Source organism: Cryptotermes secundus, unplaced genomic scaffold (assembly GCF_002891405.2).
Source record: "Cryptotermes secundus unplaced genomic scaffold, Csec_1.0 scaffold1247, whole genome shotgun sequence".
Lineage (NCBI taxonomy): Eukaryota > Metazoa > Arthropoda > Insecta > Blattodea > Kalotermitidae > Cryptotermes > Cryptotermes secundus.
Genome location: NW_019724605.1, coordinates 91,259 through 111,060, shown reverse-complemented (window position 1 = coordinate 111,060; position 19,802 = coordinate 91,259). Strand labels below are relative to the sequence as shown.

Here is a 19,802-nt window from a genome sequence, read left to right as displayed (position 1 = left end):
AAAAAAAATACCACACACAAACAGATAGCAGGAATGAAAGAAGTCAGTGTTAGCTGGCATATACATTCACTGGAAGTACACACATCAGAGCGTAGGCGTTAAGAATTCTTAGTAAAAAGTTTGGACGCAATATATGCGGCGCGCATGCTTACAGCACGGCTTTGAGTGGCCACAGACGGTGCGTCGCACACGCTTAGGGATTTAAATGGCTCCGCTAAAAGTCACGCTCAAGGGGTTAATCAATTTCCCATGAAAAATAAATCTGTCATAGGAAAAGTCTTTAACTTCTTGTAATGTCTATAAAATACTTTTTAATAAGCTTTTAATTTTGCAGAAAGCCAAGTAAGATATTTATGCTTTTTAATATGTCCGGAAAGAACAACTAAATCTATGGCTTGAGTTATAGCAGCATTTAATCTGTCCACAAAAGCACCCACGGATGTTTCATTACAGAGTGAAAACCAATCATATTTAGCAAAGGAACTGCAAAGTACTGCATAATTCCCGGCGGAAAATCTTTTGTAGAAAACATTACAAATGTAACCATTCTCCTTGCTCCTTCTCACATTTTGTGTGCTACGTTATTGACAAATCACAAATGAGTTGAGTCAAGAGTCATGTGGAATTGTAAAGGGAATGATATTTAGTAAGCGAGCATAAGAATTCCTTCACAGGGTTTCATGGGTCTTGCTTCGACTTGACAGTTATACAAAGAAGTCACTGATCACGCATAGTTAACAAAGCAATTAACTTTATTTACGCTGTAGAACTACATCTGAGTACATAATCAGCCCTTTGAGCTGATATTATTACACTTTTATCACTATTATTATACAGTTTACCCCTCTACAACTAGTACCGAGATCAAGAAAATGTGGATCTTCTAACCGCTCTCTGTAACCATCCTCTGAAGGGCCCTTTACGTTGGGCGTCACTTTTCCTCTCTTACCGTCCTTCGGGCCGCTAGGTTGCTGGTTGCAGTTGCTCCTCTAGCGGTTCCCTCTCACCTGTTGGTACGCCGAGTTTGCAGGTGGCTGCTGTGTCCTTCTTATCCAGTTCTGTTTCCCTTTTTGTTGTGGTTGTGGATAACTGTTTGTGGGATGTGGGTTACCTTAATGCTGGGCGCCAGTAAGCTTACTGTAAAGGCTTACATTTCGGGAAAAAGGGGGGATGAACTAGAAACTACAGGTTATAGGTACCACATTCTCACTAGAGCGATGAGATTCTGTCTCAGGGTGAATACGGGCCTCGCGTCAGCGGGAAGGATAAGAGTGTTGTAGCTAGGCACTACCATACACTGTTTAATTAGCAGATCTTGATATACACGTACATGTAACAGCACTTGTTGCACTCACTTGAAACACCTTGAAATCACTCAAACGCTGGCGACCGGATCCCTGGCTAGGTATTTAGTGACTGCTTCTTTTAGCACAACATACAGAATTACACTTTCACTTAAACTTTTAACACAAAGTAAAATTCACATTAAATTTCGAAGAGTTATTCAGAGATTGTTCCTGCAAACACTTAAACATAAATTTGTTTTAACTTTGACTTTTTTTTTAAACCAAACTGCCAGAAACGCTAGTTTTTCGGCTGTACCCTTGGAGGGTTGTTCAGAGACTCTCTTGCAGACTGACTCTGCTTCAAAGCAAGAAATCTTCATGGCTTCAGCTCCGCCTCCAAGTTACTACCCTAATTTCAAATAACGTACCTAGACCTAAAACTTATTAATAACCACGGGCAAGTAAGAATGGAGATATTTAGAAAACCCACGACAGACACAACGATAAACAATAAATCTTGTCATCCCAAAGAACAAAAATTGGCGACATACAAAAATTGGCTACACAGATTAACCATCCTACCTATGGATAACACAGCAAAAAATAAAGAATTAAACACAATTATTAACATCGCGGAAAACAATGTACAATAAAGAACTCATCAAACGAATGTATCATAAACTTCAACAACAAAAAACAAGTGCTCCCATTGAAAGAAGAGAACAGAAATGGGTATCCTACACATATAACGGAAGCTACACAAGGAGAATCACGAAACTATTTAAAAATACGAACGTAAGAATAGCTTTTAAAGTAAATCATACATTAGGAAAAATATTAAACCACAAACAAAACATAAATTCTTACGAACAAAGTGGCATATACAAACTGACTTGCCAGGAGTGCCAACAAGTGCATATAAATCAAACAGGCAGAAAATTAGTAACACGCTATAATGAACATATAAGAAGTATAAGATTCAATAAAAATGACTCCGCCTATGCTCAACATATCCTAAATACACAACATCAATATGGCCCAATTTCGCAAATCATGGAACTGGTTGAAGTAGCAAAGAAAGGTAAATTAATGAACATAAAGGAAGAATACCAAATTTACCGCCATTATAAGGATAACAAATTAATAGATGAGCAGAAACAGGCAAAAGAGATCAATAACCAGAACAGCATGTTTGACCTCATTACTACTTGTATAAACACACCCCCGACCACGTCATAACACACAAGGCTTTAAATAACACTGACGTAGAACTCCCACTGCAGTACACAACACACAGCACATAGGAAACATCTAACCATAAGGTAAGCAAGGATCAAATACAACACTAAAATAATAAATTAAAAATATATAACAATATATAAAACCTAATGTAATACAATATCTTTGCAGCCACATATCCTCAAGCTGACATCTCCCATCTTCAGGACGAATTAACAAGGAGGAGCTTAACATTTTACTTCAAATGTTTTAAATTTTAAATATTTTAACATTGGCGTTTTAACTTGAGGGCAGTTTCGGATGAATGTGAGAACTGAACGTGCATTCAACAATCCTAACAAGTGTTGTGCTTTTACACGTCGATGTATTGTAGCAGCGTTCACGCAGCAAATATAACTGTGTACATCTTAAACAACGGCAGTGTTTTCATGCTTATACTATGTGCCTCTGATGATGGTTTTATTAAACCGAAACATGTAAGGCAGAAGTGATAAAGAAGTGACCTATAAATTGTTACACTCGACGGACTTTTTATTGACTTTGTATAAATATCTATTTATATGCCATCAAGTGGTAACGACCAGTTACAATCTCCGAAGCATATCTTGGTTCAGTAACAGCATGAATGAAACAAGATTTACTTTAACTGCAAAATTACAAAATTAGTACACAACACAAATTAACCAACTGGTGACACATACAGCAATGTAATAATCACACTGTCATTCTTGGTATGAAGTGTTGATTCAAACTGTTACATTTAGTTCACTATCAATTCACAAAGTTTCAAACCTTATATTAAAATACACAAATATTATTAGCCACTAGTCACTCTTCTATGTGTGGTATGTGTTCTATTACAATGAAATGTCACTAGTCTCTTTAAATGTGACACTGCACTGGATGTGCACAAGCCAGCACTAATACTGGATATACACACTCTGTGGTTGTAAGACCCATGATCACCTATGCTACCACTATATGGTGGCCCAGAGTTAAATTCAAAACAAGCCAAGCAGAGCTTGGCAAACTGCAAAGGATGACCGCCTTGGGTATCCTAGGAGGAATAAGAACTAAAACAGCTACAATGGAAGTCCTTCCACTTCCCCCCTCCCAGACCTGCAATTAGAGGCAGAGGCCAAAGTAGGAATTTAAGGAACTCTACTGCAATGATCAATGGAAATTCAAATCTGAAGGTTTTGGACATGCATACATAAACTCAGGACATGAAAAAATAACCCATCCTACAGATGGGGTCTGATAAAATGATTCCGAGGCATGTCTATGATAAACCCTTCATGATCAGATTCCCTGATAGAAGTGAATGGAAATAGGGGTTTTAACCTGACAGAAAGGGGGAGGTACTAAACTGGTACACAGATGGGTCCAAAACAAAGATATTGAAGCTGGGATGTACAGCCATGGGACAAGTCGAAACTTACTTTTGTCCTTGGGCAGTAAACAACAGTATTCCAGGCAGAAGTATATTCCATTAAGGCATGCACAGTTGACACTATAAAAATAGAAACATCTGTATTTTATCAGACCCTCAAGCTGCAAGTAAAGCACTTGACAAATAACAGATCATCTCAAAACTGGTATGGGACTGCCATCAATCCCTCCTACAACTGGCCAAACATAACAGAGTTCAACTGATATGGGCGCCAGGTCATGAGTCTATTGTTGATAATGAAATGGCAGATCAATTGGCAAAAACAGGATCTGAACATCCGTTCATAGGACCTGAACCAGCTTGCGGCATTTCAACATCAGATGCCAAGAATGCAATCATGGTCTGGATGAACATAAATCATAAAAAAACATTGGGAAACTATAAATGGTCTCAAGACAGGCCCACTGCCAGAAAAATGAAGGATCTACTGAAATTAAACAGAGACCAATTAAGATGGGCAGTAGAACTATTTACGGGTGCTTAGGAAAAGATGAAAGAGCCATACACATCCTATGTGATTATGAGGCCATTGCTTATTTTATATTTCATCACCTAGGCAAGTCTTTTAAGGAACCAAATGACTACTATGATATCTCCCATAAAGGATGTTCCATATGTCATTCGAACTGTAGGATTGAAAAAGTGTTATTTAAAAGGGGAAGCACAATAGAATATTGTGGTCCACCCCTTCCGCATTCATTCATACCTTAATTGAATTGAATTGAATTTATTTACATTCTATAAATCCTAAGCAGGTTAGTACCTTTGGATACAGAACAAGTCAAAAGGTTACATACATAAGTACAGGCAATTTTAGCTTAAAAATTAATATAACTTAATTTTATTTACATCATTCTCTATTTACATTGAAGTATTCATCTAAAGAGTAGAAGGAATGAGCATGTAGATAATTCTTTAACTCTGATTTAAACTTTTTAGTATCATTGCCCAAGTTTTTAATACTTTGTGGCAGATTGTTGAACACTTTTATGCCAGTAAAGTAGACTCCTTTTTGATATACTGATAAAGTTGATGAGGGTAGGTGGAAGTTATATTTTTGTCTAGTATTCATGTTATAGACATCAGAATTTAATTTGAATTTATCTTTGTTGTAAACAACAAATAAGAGAAGCGATAATATGTATTGCGATTGAAGAGGTAGAATTTTTAATTTCTTAAATAATTCTCTACATGAATCTCTACTTCTACATCCTGTAATGATTCTAATTATATTCTTTTGTATTTTAAAAATTATTACACTATGTGAAGAGTTCCCCCAAAATATTAATCCATAGTTCATAATAGAATGAAAGTAGGCATGGTAAACCATCTTCAATGTTTCCTGTGACATAAAAGGCTTAATTGATCTCATCGCATAGCAAGCTGCATTTAATTTAGGTATAATTTGTTCAATATGTATTTTCCAAGACAGTGTACTGTCTACATGTATTCCAAGGAATTTTGTATCAAGTACTTTACAGATTAATTTGTTGGCATAACTGATGTCCAGATCAATTTGGTGGTTGTTTTTAGTTGTGAATGATATGTAATGGGTTTTATCAAAATTTAATGAGAGTAAATTGGCTTCGAACCATCTGTTTAAGGCTTCAAATACAATATTTATGTCATTTTTAAAGTTGTCAAATTTAGAGTTCTTAAATATTATACTAGTGTCATCTGCATATAGAATTGGTTTAGATTTATTGTTGATGGTTTTAGATAGATCATTTATGTAGAGAAGAAAAAGTAAGGGACCTAAAATTGATCCTTGTGGAACACCGTGCTTTATAATTCCCCAGTTTGAAAATGCATTATGACTGGAGTTTTTATTATTTATTTCAACTCTTTGATACCTGTTTTTGAGGTATGATTTGATCCATTCATTAGCTTTGCCAGTTATTCCATAGAAATTTAATTTCGATAGTAAGATATCATGATTAACACAATCGAAAGCTTTTGCTAGATCACAGAAAATCCCTCCCACAATTAATCTGTCATTGAGAGCACTTAAAATATCGTTAGTTAGTTCATAGGTTGCTTTTTCTGTTGTTAGGTCTTTCCTAAATCCAAATTGCTCTTTGACTAATATGTTGTTAGAATTTAAGTGTTCAAGTAGTCTATTATACATAACTTTTTCAAAGACTTTTGAGAATGAAGTCAATATGGATATTGGTCTGTAATTAGAGATGCATTTTCTCTCTCCTTTTTTAAAAAGTGGTTTCATTACAGCGTATTTTAAGCGTTGAGGAAAAGTACCTGATGATAAAGATTTATTACATAGATGATTCAAGGGTGAACTGATGTAAACAGAGCTTGCTTTAAGTAATTTGGTAGAGATTTCATCATATCCATGTGAATTTTTGGGCTTAAGGGATTTAATAATGTTTTCAATTTCCTTCCTTGTTGAGAATTTGAGATTGATATTTGGAAATGAATTGTTAAAGGCACGAGACAGATAGTATATTGGATTATTATTATTATTATTATTATTATTATTATTATTATTATTATTATTAGTATTGTTGTTATTGGAATATGTTTTCTCAGCTAATGAAAGGAAATATTCATTAAATGCACTTGCGATAGCTTGTGGATTGTTAGTGGACTTCCCTTCAATATTCAAACTTTGTACGTCTTCATTAACAGATTTCTTTCCTGATTCAACTTTCACAATATCCCAGGTGGTTTTAATTTTATTGTTTGATTTTAGAATTTGGCTGTTATAGTTATTCTGTTTGGCTTCTTTAATGACTTTTGACAAAATTTTACAGTACATTTTGTAGTGACTTTTTAGTCTTGGATCATTACTGTCCCTACTGGCCAAATATAGTTGTCTTTTGTGTTTACATGAAGTTTTTATTCCAATTGTTATCCAGGTGGATTTGTTTTTATTTTCATTTTTGACTATTTTTAAGGGAAAGCTTGAATAAAAGATCCTCAAGTATGTGTTCAGAAAGCAATTAAATTTAGAATCAATATTATTGCTGTCAAATACATTGTCCCATGATTCATTACTTAATTTTGTGACAAAATCTGCCATCGTATGCTTGTTGATTTTCCTTACTGTTTGATATTGTTGATTACTGGGCTGAAGGTCAATATTATTTATTTCTATGAGTTGAGCATCATGATCGGATAAGCCATTTATAAAGGGTCCTACAGTATAGTCTCTTAATTTTGAGTTATCAATGAATATATTATCTATCGCTGAACTAGAATTATTTTGAACTCTTGTGGGAAAGTTAACAGTACTGGAGAGATTGTAAGATGATAACAAAGAGTCTAAATTTAGTTTCCTATTACTGTCGATGAGATAGTTTATATTTATATCACCACAAATTATAAATTCAACTTTTGAACTATGCAGTACATTTAGGATGGTTTCTAATCTATTTATAAAGTGATCGAAGTTTCCAGATGGGGCTCTATATAAAGTCAGTATACAAATATTAGAAAAAGGAGAGTCTAACTTTAGAGCACATGCTTCCAGATCCTGGTCTTTGCAATAATCTTCTAAATTTATTTTAGTAAATTTTAGGTTTTCATGTACAAAAATACTCACTCCTCCTTTCTCCAGTGTTTTCCTACAGTATCTAGCACCTAAATTATAATTTTCTAAGTGAAGATGTTCTAATTCCAGCTGTTTCATGTGATGTTCAGTAAGGCACAGTATGTGTGGAAGACCTGAATTCATGGAGCTTATTAGTTCATTTGTTTTCTTTCTCAATCCTCTTATATTCTGATGGAATATTCTTAGTACTTTATTATTCATTGAATTTAGTAGACTGCAATTACCTTTTCCGATTTCTACTGGTTCACTTACATTATTGTCTGAAAGATTAGTTTCTTTTGCAATTTCTTTTACTTGATAAACTTTACTTGCACTCTTTATACTAAAAAATGATTCTGAACACCCATGACAACTGGAATGTGTCTGCCTTTAATGCTCTCTGCAATGAACCCTTAAAAGCCAATTTTAAGAGCATGACTCATGAAACAAAACTCACATTCTGGACCTGCCTCTGCAAAGTCATGGACACATTTCCACCACACCACCCTGCAATAAACACGTTACAAATATTTTTCATCAAACAGTGCCATGAAAAATACATAACGAATAAGTCATAAAACTGTATGTTGTCGAAGCTATAAGTAATGTTCAGGACCAGTAGACCCAAACATTTGGCTTATCGGTAATGTTCCTTCTTGACCACCCAGTCTTTGTGTTCCCCATTTACCTTGCAAGATACAGTACAAAAATCATAACACAAACACAGTACATTTACGTTTCTTGAAATTTTACAGACTTTTTTTTTTAAGCTACACAGAAAGGTGCTTAACATTGTAAGATTTCGATAACATACGCAGCAATACTTTTTGACTTCATGTAGATTTCTAATTTCACTCGGCGCAGTAAGCGTACCATACATAAACATAATTAAAATCGGCATGTAACTTCGTCCGTGAACGTAGACTTTTATTTCACAACATCAAATAAAACACCAAACCACCATTACTACATCATACAGCGAAGAATCTCTCCACGTCCTCCATCATCAGAGGCGTCAGAGGAACATCGCGTTCAGGGTCGATCGCGTTGATCGCACCAAAGAATATATAACCGCAAAGATGCACACACGTTTTACGTGGGAGGCAACGTGCAGTTCGAGCGCGAGAAACTAGCAAGCGTGGTGCATTATGTAAGAGATATCATAGTACTGCTGCTACAACCAATATCTCATGTTATATTGTGTTGCCGTGAGTTATAATATTGTGACATGACGGCGAAAGTCGGAATAGTGAACAAGAAGATGAGATCATTGCTAGGCAGGGGCTCGATAAACACGTTTATGAGGCAGCAGATGCAGACGAAACAGAAGAGTACAGGATGTTGTCTATGCGGGAGTTCGTGGCAACGGCGTTGTAGACACGTTTCCGCAGCAACCAATCAAGTAGGAACGCTCAACAGTACGCGAAGAGATGTTTTCTGTCTTGTCCGTCCACGAGGCTATACTGCGAGGACTTGGGCTTGAACAAGTAAGCAGTGGTAGTTGATGATTTGCCGTGAGTGGTCGTGAGCGTCCTGAGGATTTTCCGTTCGTAGCAGCCAAGAATTGCACTACAGAGAATTGGAGATTTCATGCTCTGATAGAAACAGTGGTGAGTACTTACCGCTTTTTTGCAGGGGAAAGAATATATTTACTTTCATCCCCTGATATACAGGGCCAGAGAAACCGAATGTTTTTTGACAAGATTGTGTTATTTTTCATAATCCATGTAGTCATAGCTTTATGGGTGGCTGTCAGTATTGTAGCAGTTTAGCATAATGTTTATTACAATGATAAATTGAAGAAAAATGTTGTGAGAATGAGAAACGCACAGAAAGATCCAGAAGGTAAACCTGTAGGAGTGAGACCACTTTGGAGACCTATGCATAAAGGGTAGGATTGTATTAATCCTTTTCATGACACAAGCTGATTAGACTGACATTGTGTACCCATGTTAAAATTACCAGAGCAGAGTGTTTCCCGATGTTAATCACATAGTAGACAATTTTTGTCTAAATATGGTAGAAGCAGGCTCTCACACAGTGTACATCTGTTGTCTTTTAAGCTTAATGTCGAGAAGTTCAGAGGTTTTCTGTGTTGAGCTGCATATTTCCCGGGCACCATTTCAAGGGTTTAGTTCTATGGTACAAGTCAAAGTCATATTGCGACTGACGGTCAGTCAGTCAGTCAGTAAGTCTTGGTGTCGACCCCCATCTGGGGCTCATGACCAGATATTAATTATTACCGTTTGATAGTTACGGTCTTGTTTCTGTGGGGCGCCCTCTCTGACAAGAAGACGGGTCTGTCTTTTGTATATGCTGCTGGCCCTTGCCAGCGCATTCTTTCTCAGGTCCAAGTTCTTTGGGACTCGCGACCATATTTGCTGTCTCAGATTTGAGACTTCCGTTTTCGTCACCTCCTACGACTCGCAGGGTCACAGTGGAGGTATTCGACGTATTCGACACTGTCTCCACACGGGTGGGGACCTCTATGGTACAATTACAATTAGGCAGCCAGAGTATTAAAACACCTCACCAGACACAAACACCACAGAGATTGGACAGTGACAATGTAATTGCATTTGTTGCTTTACAGAAGCTTGAGGATTAAAGAAGGTACGAGGTCTGTGTAACGAGATGTGCGCAGCATCTTCCTGTGATGTGTGTCAGGCCATCACTATAAAAGCCAAGGTATTTTCAGATGCAGAAGAACTGTATCCTGCCCGAATAATATTTCCAGAAATAAAGGCTGAACCTGAGGTGAGCTGTGTTTCTATTAGGTGGATTTCACAAATAAAGCCATCCCTTGCTTTACAAACTTCGTTACAGCGAACAACTTAGTTTCGTAAAAGTTTCTCTCCTTTTTTTTTTTTTTTGGTACTTTCTTTGTATCTTGTGACAGCAGAGAAATTCTGTAGACCCAAAGGACTATAACATATTCCTTGCTCATCCAATCCAGTAAGCTTTGCTTTGGTACAATATCATAAATTTCCAAGATCTGTAATTCCCTCTTTAACATATAAATCTCTGATGATGACCATATAGAGCCAAATATGTATTGCACATTTTATGTAATAAGTGAAGTTTTAACTATTATGAAGGCAGTCCAATATTAAAGGTACAAGTGTTTGTTAATGATTGCCTGCAAGGGACATCTCAAAGTCACTTGCATACTTGCATGTATTTAAATGAGTGTGAAGGGAGAAGTAGCAAGGGTGATCGCGATTGGGGTTTGTAAGGTAGGTCAACATGCCTGAGTTTTACATGCGAATAAAACAGACAGTGTGACTGGAAATTATTCCATGTTTGAGGTCCGCACGGTGGTCAGATTTTTGCAATCAGTAGTGATTCAGACTGAGATTCATTGCTGGTTAGTAAGCTTAGTGAGTGTGTACAGCCAAAACGTTTTCAGCCTAAAGGAACTCTTTGGTGCAACAAATTTAAAGTTGGCCAGATGTCACTGAGTGATGATCCAGAAAAACACAGGCAGACCAAGGACTTCGACGACCTCGACCACAATTGTACACTGATGAAATTTGTGTCATTGTCGAAGGTTTCATAAGGGAATATTGAAGAGTCAAATTTCGTGAAGTTGCTGATGTGACAGGTATTGCAAAATGCATTGTTCATGAAATCATCTCAGATTTAAACTTATAAAATTTCTGCCTGCTGGGTTCCAAACAATGCCCACTGAGGAGCACAAAAGTCTTTGCTGTTAACCAAGATGAAGGAGAATCGTTCGTGGAAAGCATCATTACAGGAGATGAACCATGGATTTTCGAGTTAAACCCAGAGTGAAAAAGAAGCCCCCATCGCAAAAAACAATTGTGCCGTACTTCACACCACATGGAGAAGAACAGCAACATGAAGGAGTGTTTAAACTTGTAAAACGATGGGATAAATGTCCGAATGCTATATGGAAAAATGAATATTAGTATGTAGTGTTTCTTTTCACATTTATTGTACATAACCAGCAGAATCTGCAATAAATGTATATGTTCTGTAAGTACTGGCTGGTGAATGAGTTATGACCAGTGGCATAACTGATATGTATTTTCTGTTTACACAGGTGTCAGTTTAATATATTGGGGTTTTGCTTAGATCTATCATTTCAGTTAGGACGGTGTATCTTTTCAGTCTCTGTGTAGTTTCTCTATTGTCTAGTAGGTTCACTGCTAGTGCATTAGTGTGATTTTCTAATTTTGTTAACTATTTCGTGTTCCACTTTTTTATCTCATTGAGCACTGTGTTCATTTGTAGAACGTATTGGATCATGAGGATTTCAATGTTGGAATTGGAGGCTGTCCCCCATAGCTGAATTCCATAAGTCAGTATGGGTGTGAGTACTGCTTTGTATAGGAGGAGTTTGCTTTCTATTGATGTTGTTGATCTTCCGAGTAGCCAGTTCATTTGCTTTGCTTTTAGGTTGAGCTGTTTTCTTTTGGATTTGATGTGCTTTGCTCAGTTAGTCTTCTATCAAGATGCATGCCCAGGTATTTCACTTCATTTTTCTGGGATAGATCAACATTGCCCATTTGCACTGTTGGACAGGTTTGGTTGCGTAGGTTGAATGTAATATTCGTGGATTTTGCTTTGGTTTATTTTAATTCTCCATTTCTTCGCCATTAATGATCTTACTGATGGTGGCTTGGAGTTTCATTGAAGCTGTTGCTGGATCTTAATGTGTGGCTAAGATTGCTATATCATCAGCGAAGGTAGCAGTTGCTGTGTTGTCTGATGTCAGGAGGTCACTTGTGTAGATAAACTCGACTTTATTAAAGATTATTTTTTTGCAATAAATATGTTGATGTGATTTGGTGCTGTACCTTTAATTTTGACTGCCTGCATATGTTTTACTTAATTGTTCTTAATACTTACTTGTTCACTAAGCGTGTTAACTATTTTGTGCGGCAAGTCTTGTAGCCGAGACTGGATGAGAATGCTGCAGGCTCTGGTGTGTCCTTATTCACTTTGCAAACTTTTGTAATTATGGTGATGAACTTTGAGTTCCGTGAAAGGTAAGACTTATTCTGGGCTACCTGAGTGACCACAAACTTCTAAAGAAGGGCTCTGCTCGCTGGACTTAGCAGTTCAGTAATTTTGAATTTGCAAGGAAGAAAGCTGTACAGAACATTTATTGTCAGTTTGACGCCATAAAGAAAGGAAAGTGTATCCAATTTTTAGCATATTTTCCTTTTTTTGAAAAATACAAGAAGTTATAGGAAGCGCTAATTGCCTGCTTCCCTTCACTACATATTGAGTATTTGGCATGATCTCAACTGGATATAAAACACCACATCCAGTAACTTTTGAATTGAATGTGACCAAATGCCTGAAACCTGAAGTAGTTGAGTCTGAAGAGACTGCTGTTGCAAGGCTTCGACTTGGTAAACATGATCCAACAGCAACAAATATACTTGCAAAAATGGAAAAACTGTTGGACGTGATGCGTGGCCCATGTCTTATCAGATACTCAAAGTGTAATGAAAGGAAAGTACGTGATTATTTCTTCCCAGGACTTCTTGTATGCAATGCGAATGCACAGCCATTATAGATAATGGCACTGTTTGTTTTACAGAACACTGCAGATTTTTGGAAAGTACGAGGTGTTCCTAGTGAGATATGTCCAGCTTCTCCAGCTATCAGAATAAAAGCTGAGGTATTTTCAGATACAGAAGAAGAGGAGTATCCTGTCCCACTGACATTTGTAGAAATAAAGGCTGAACCTGAGGTGAGTTGTGTCTGTATGCCTATGTGAGGCAGATTTCACATATGTAGGTGTCCCTCGTTTTACGAACTTCTGCTACAGTGAACAGTGTATATTCACAGGAATTTTATTTCTGCAAAAGCAGAGAAATACACTCACATCATGGAGCAAGTGGAGAGAAACAGATATCACCACCCATGTGCATCTCCTCACCATTCCAGTCTGTCCACATGTCTTCTTCTAATCGTACAGAATCAGCTGTGCTCCTGACACTTATGTCATCCATAAATATCTGTTATTTATTCCCATATTGGTTCCCTAACAGGAGAAAGTTGTTGTAAAAGTTAAAACAAGAAAAGAATCCACTTTAAGATGAGCTGTGAAAACTTAATGTATGGCTCCACAATGAAGTCGAGACTGTCATAAATCCTGTCTAAACACTATGTCCTGTATTAACTCTTGTGCCTTCTGCACCAGCTCTTTTTGAGATTATACGTGCAAGGAATCTGGAGAGACTGCAGCCTTTCTGCAGAGGCATGTCTTGTTCTGTACTGTTTGGTGAAGGTGGCAACATAGCCCCATACTTCTTCTCACAGTGTGGCATTTCACCCTACCTCCCACAACAGGTTCATACTGAATACCTGAGCTTTTCAGCCTGAATGAGTACACTGTTAGCACCTTCTGCAGCTTGACAGTCATATGACACCTGCTCTCAGCACGTTCTATGGAATAAAGGGGGTTGCTGTTATCTGAGCCTTTGTTAGCCCTGCCTCTGCAGGTCAAAATTAATGAAAAACTATGACAGAATTCCCAGCAGTTCAAAGGATCACTTCACTGGGCTATGACTTTCCTAACTGAAAAACAGTTCCCATCTGGAGCACAAGTGCTATTCTGTCCCAATCTAGCGCGCGCGCACACACACACACACGTGTGCAACCCCCCCCCCCCCCCCCCCCCCNCCCCCCGCATGACCTGCTGAGCCTGTTGTTTATCGCAGCCATTGCTGTATGTGTCTGAGGCTCTCTGTTAACTTTGTCTATGACTGTTGAAAATTTACTGGCTTTGGTGCAACCATGATGGAAGAGCCTAGCTATACAGGTGCCATCTGCAGGAGAAATTATACGAGTTTACAATATTCATGTGAAATTGGATGTGTGTTGCAAGAAAAGAGATGAGTACGTGACAGACATTGTACACGCTACTCAGATTCCTGTCATGATTCATAGTGCTTTGAAGAGTGCACAGGCAGTTGAAACAAAGGCTGTTAAACCATTTGAAGGTGAAAATTACATGCCAAAATTGTGATATAATGGAGGTTTCAGAGTGGCAACAAGCAACATGAATTGAGAATTCTGTAAACATCCCCAGAAGCCTAGCTCTCATTTAGCAGAAAGCTGTAAGATTCCATGAGGCTGTCTTAAAAAGAGGCCCTTTCAGTATAGTATCATGATAGGTTCTAAATGGTTGTAGGATTTGTTTTTTTTTTTTTTTGGGGGGGGGGTAGTAACTGGGCTATGTGACAAGTTACAGAGGTTGGACAAAATAAAGGAAACACTACAGATACTGTACACATTTCTTTAGTAATATGGTGCTGGGCCACCTCTTGCCTTCAGTACAGCCACAGTTCTTCTTGGAATGGACTCGTACAAGTTTTGAACAGCCTCTAGCAGAATTTTATACCATTCTTCTTGAAGAACATTTTCAAGGTGCTTTAGAGATGTTGGAGTTCGGAATCTTTTTTTCACATTTGTCTCCAAAACTGACCACAGTGGTTCAGTGACGTTTAAATCTGGATACTGTGCTGGCCAGGGAAAATGCTAAAAACACCATCTAGTGTGACTCAGTATATATTTATATAATGCCTTTACATGTTTCAGTCAGTTGTGACTATCTGCAGAAGGCAATAACATGTTAAGGAACTACTTTTACATAGATTATAGAAATTAAGTTTAAAGATTATTTGTTTCATTCTGGTCCATCAGACTAACAATTATACATACAAACCACTGTCCAATGTGACATATAAGATTTTACTACATTAAAACTTATCTCTCTTACATGTTTCGGTCCTTACGAGCCATCTTCAGAGGGAACATCATTACAAACTGGAAACTACCATCACAATAGGTGTTTTGATTTAAAATACATACACTTATATCCTAGAATGTACAGTATGCATAAAGTCGAACATTTCACAATCACAGCAGCTTCCTGGTGTTGTAAAGTTTTTAAAAGTTTCTAGATGTTATTTAAAAAACCTTTACTGTCAATAGTTAAAATTTTTTAAACGACGTAGGTTCATGTCTGTACTCCTATTGTCCTTCTTGTATGGGGCAGATTTTGTGCCGCCTGTCTATCTTGATAAGGAGGTTCTTGATGTCGTCCAGGGTTTGTTCATGGCTTGCTGTCTTTTTTCACATCAAGAACCTCCTCATCAAGATAGACAGGTGGCACAAAATCTGTCCCATACAAGAAGGACGATAGGAGTACGGACACGAACCTATGTGGTTTAAAAAATTTTAACTGTTGACAATAAAGGTTTTTTAAACAACATCTAGAAACTTTTAAAAACTTTACAACACCAGGAAGCTGCTGTGATTGTGAAATGTTCGACTTTATGCGTACTGTGCATTATAGGATATAATTGTATGTATTTTAAATCAAAACACCTATTGTGATGGTAGTTTCCAGTTTGTAATGATCTTCCCTCTGAAGATGGCCGTTAAGGACCGAAACATGTAAGGGAGATAAGTTTTAACATAGTAAAAACTTATATGTCACATTGGACGGAGTGGTTTGTATTTATAAGTTTAAAGATGTTTAATTTAAAACTATATTAATAATAATATTTAAAATCTTGAACTGTTGAAGTTTGCTTCTCTGTGCCTTGTCTGTTAAAACAGGAGATAGGCATGTTATTTGCCATCCTCAGAGTTCTGGGCAGTGTTCTTTCCTCCATTTTTTATATGATTGGTTAAGGATCTGTGTTGTCAAGTTGTTTCTCCTTTCATTGTATAATGAGGCACCCCCACACTGGACAGTTTGTGAAGCTCACATTGGACAGTGTCTTTGGAAACCAGGTCTTCAAGATGAACATTCAGTTCTGCTGTCTAGTCACATAATGCTTCAGTAGTTCTGTGAGTTTTCAAGGCTATCTTTCTTAATCGATGATCTCTTTCTGTCAGTGTTGATTTTCGCCCACTGTTTCCTCTTCGCTGCTGTTGTGTTCCTATGATTCGTGTATGCTGACATAACATCTCTCTTGATAAACCTAATAAAGTGGTAGTTTTTATCACAGCTGCTCCAGCTAAATGCACACCAACAATCTGTCTTCTTTCAAAATGAGACAAGTTTTCCATTTTCTGATTCTTTCACACAGACTGTCACTCATCACAATCACTTATATGTTGATATGAGCACTAAATAGTGTAAACAAATGGAAAAAGAACATCCAGTGTTGACAACTGAAGTTCTGTGAATGTGTACAACACAAACACATTCTGTTCCTCGCTTTCTTAGTGATTTCATTAATTGCTCACCCCCTATATATACCAGTATGTAGACATCCAGTAGAACTAGGGAGCATTGAAACCAACAGTGGAATGAGGGCCAATAAAGTGGCCTGTTTGTTGAGTGATGTTTGAGCAGTGGTGCTCACTTTGACATATTAAAGGCTCTTTTCTCTTTTTGATCTGACAGTATCCTATGCATTTTGAACTTTCTTGCACATACACCATTATTGCTTTGCAGACTCATCAGACACATGCACGGACACCTTTTGCAGGCTCTCTAGCTCAGTGAGCCTGCTTGCAATGAGACTGCAAATGCAGCTGCCAGTGAAGTTGTTTTCCCTTGTGGGTTTGTCATCAGAACAACCTCTTGGGTGGTAAACTTTGTGCCTTACTGCTTTACTTTCTGATCTCATCATGGCAACACCTGTGGACAATCACACAGGATAACAGATTGCGAACAGTGAAGCCGTGTGTTTCAGTTTGGCAGTCCTCTAGCTTGATCAGGACGGAGTAAGTCATGCTTACATGCCTTCAAATTAGGCACAGTTACCTGAAATATATACATCTGTTGCAAGGTGCCCACGTCTCATCTGGAAGGGGATATATTCAAAACTGAGCAACTGAGCGCTAACATTAAACTGACCCTCCACAAAGCTCTTATTAGATTCGTAATGACTTATGCTAGTCCTGCTCAGAAGTTTGCGGCACACACCCATTTAGTGAAATTGCAGCTCCTGCAAAACAAGGTTCTCCACACCATTGGCAATTTTCCAAGGCACACACCAGTCCACGATTTGCACATGGCATTCAAAATCCCGTATGTATATGATTATATAACAAAATTATGCAGGCAGCAAGCAGAAGTCATACAAAATCATGATAATGAGAATGTTCGCAACATCGGACAAGCGAAGCCCAACGCAGAAAGTATAAGGGGCTTAAACTTGGCGGAGATCAGACACACGACCATTCAAGTGACTAGACTGCCATGGTAGCAAATACTACTAGAAATAGGGCATAATCTGCTGTACTGAGCCTGGACTGATAGAGGCCTTGTATATATTGTACACTGGAGTAGATATTAAGTATAACCTTGTAAATAAGTGTACATACTGACAGTAGACTTAATATTACTGACTACAGCTGACAAATGACAGACCAGGTCTCTTGTCAGAGAGGGCGCCCCACATGGACAGGACAGTAACCTTCGTATAAAAAGATACCTGGGGCTCTACACCAAGACACACAGACTGACTAACCATCAGTTGCAGCATAACTTTGACTTTGACTTGGAAAGGGAGCCAGTGTTCTGACAAATGCCAAAATTCTCATGGTCAGGGAATATTGCTTGGCATTCTAGGAGATGGCTGACATGGGTTTGTTCAAGATGTGAGGGGTGCTGTATTTATTTAACTGATTCTGTTCTATCCTTCTGTTTGGGTCATTTTATGTATATATATTGTGACATGTTGACCCCTACCTCCCCAGCGGCACGTAGCGGTAACGTAGCGCTCGCATAATAGGCGAGTCATCACTCCGCCACTCTCCCCGCGGTGACGTCATGAGCGGAGCCGAAGTTAGCCGAGTCCCCGCATCCTGGTAGCTATGCAACGCGCAACGCGTGGTGATGCCTCGGTGACGCGGAACCGCTTCCTACTGTGACGTGGCACGCAACAGGCACCACTGCGGATATATAAGGGAACTGCACAGCAGCTACCAGTCAGTCGTAATGTGGCCATCGCTGAAGACATTTCCGAGTTGTAATGTGAGCAGTCGCCGAGTTAAGTAGTAGTCGAGCGAGTGTGTTATCAACAGTTCCCCAGTCAGCCGACGACAGTTGGAGTATAGCAGCCGTCGCGGAAAGAAGAACCGGACGTGTGTGTAATTGTGTAATTGGGAGTGTGTGATACAGTGATACATAGCTCCCCTACTGTAAACGTGTAGACTACTGAAGACAGAGTGAACTGATTTGCGCATAGAGTTATAGAGTGTGAAACCCCTCAACAGTGGTAACAGATTAATGCGATTGAAAAGTGTGAAACCCCGCAACTGTGTTATAATTAATTGTAGCCGTTATTTGTAGATTGTTGAATAAACCAATTAACGATCTCTACGGCGTCTTCAGTAACGCACAACACGTTACACTGTTGTCAGAAGTGGGATTTGGACTTACACGCGTGACCAACGAGATTCGAACTCAAGACACGTGACAATTTGGTGTCAGAATTTTTACGAGCTTAAATACGCCTCAGAGAATTTTACTGCTACAAAATGGAGATGCAACAAATGATGGAAATGCTTCTCAAGGAAATCAGAGCCAGCCAAGAAAAAACGGAGGCTAAATTAGACGCCATTCAGGCGAAGGCATTGGCGAAAATGGACGCCGACTCGAAAGCCTGGCGAGAAGAAATGGCCGCAAAAACAAGGGCTATCCAAGCGGAGACGAAAGCAATCCAAGCAAGGACGGCCGCAATGAGAGACCGAAGGGTGAATGCCAACCACAACGAGACTATGGCCTGCCGAGAGATGGAGGCAAGTCTAGAAGAGGAAAAGCCGGCCACAGTGGACGCGAAACCTGTCGCGGCACGACAAGAGAGGTCCCCTTAGTGATACCGGTCGGAGCGACGATGGCCTGCCTAGTAATGGAGGCACGTCAAGAAGACGAAGAGTCGGCCTCAGTGCACAGGAAACCTGAGGCGGCAGAACAACAAGAGGTACCCGTAATAGACGCCGAAGTAATGCCGGTCGGAGAACCGAAGAAGAAAAGGCGTAGGGACCGACATCGACGAAAAATGAAGAACCCGATGCGGGAAAGTTGTGGACCCCAGAATAAATTGGCCGTCGTCAGCAGGAAGGTGTCCCGCCGTGCAAGAGTGTCATGGCGCCGGAGAAACATCTTCAGGAAATCTTGGACCCGAGGAGATCATGCGTCCCGGACAAAGTTGGCTGCCACCTGCAGGAAGATATCCCGCCGCGCGACAGTGGCACGACGTTGGGGAAATGACTCCAAGAAGGAAACTCCCCAGGGAACCTTCGGATACCGGAGAAAGGACTTGGC

General features: G+C 38.8%; 2 protein-coding genes across 5 annotated transcripts in view; one reads left to right on the top strand and one right to left on the bottom strand.

Annotated features, from left to right (window-relative positions):
* LOC111862544 (protein hook) overlaps positions 1-8,628 on the bottom strand; it is a 55,875-nt gene extending 47,247 nt beyond the window's left edge. For 2 of the 4 annotated variants that reach the window (XM_033750712.1, XM_033750710.1), the window contains exon 1: positions 7,986-8,628. Coding sequence is in view for 2 of the 4 variants with exons in the window: in XM_033750710.1 (XP_033606601.1) it covers positions 7,986-8,090 (105 nt within the window). In the remaining 2 variants the exon portion in view is untranslated. Of the gene's footprint in view, positions 1-3,016; positions 4,039-7,985 lie in introns of those variants that run through there. The other 2 variants (XM_033750711.1, XR_004512802.1) reach the window with 2 other exon arrangements.
* A 2-nt stretch (positions 8,629-8,630) lies between these two features.
* LOC111862539 (zinc finger protein 271-like) overlaps positions 8,631-19,802 on the top strand; it is a 16,030-nt gene continuing 4,858 nt past the window's right edge. The window contains exons 1-3 of the mRNA XM_023848025.2: positions 8,631-9,138; positions 10,122-10,285; positions 13,104-13,256. Coding sequence (XP_023703793.1) covers positions 10,163-10,285; positions 13,104-13,256 — 276 coding nt within the window. The 5' untranslated portion in view covers positions 8,631-9,138; positions 10,122-10,162. The remainder of the gene's footprint in view (positions 9,139-10,121; positions 10,286-13,103; positions 13,257-19,802) is intronic.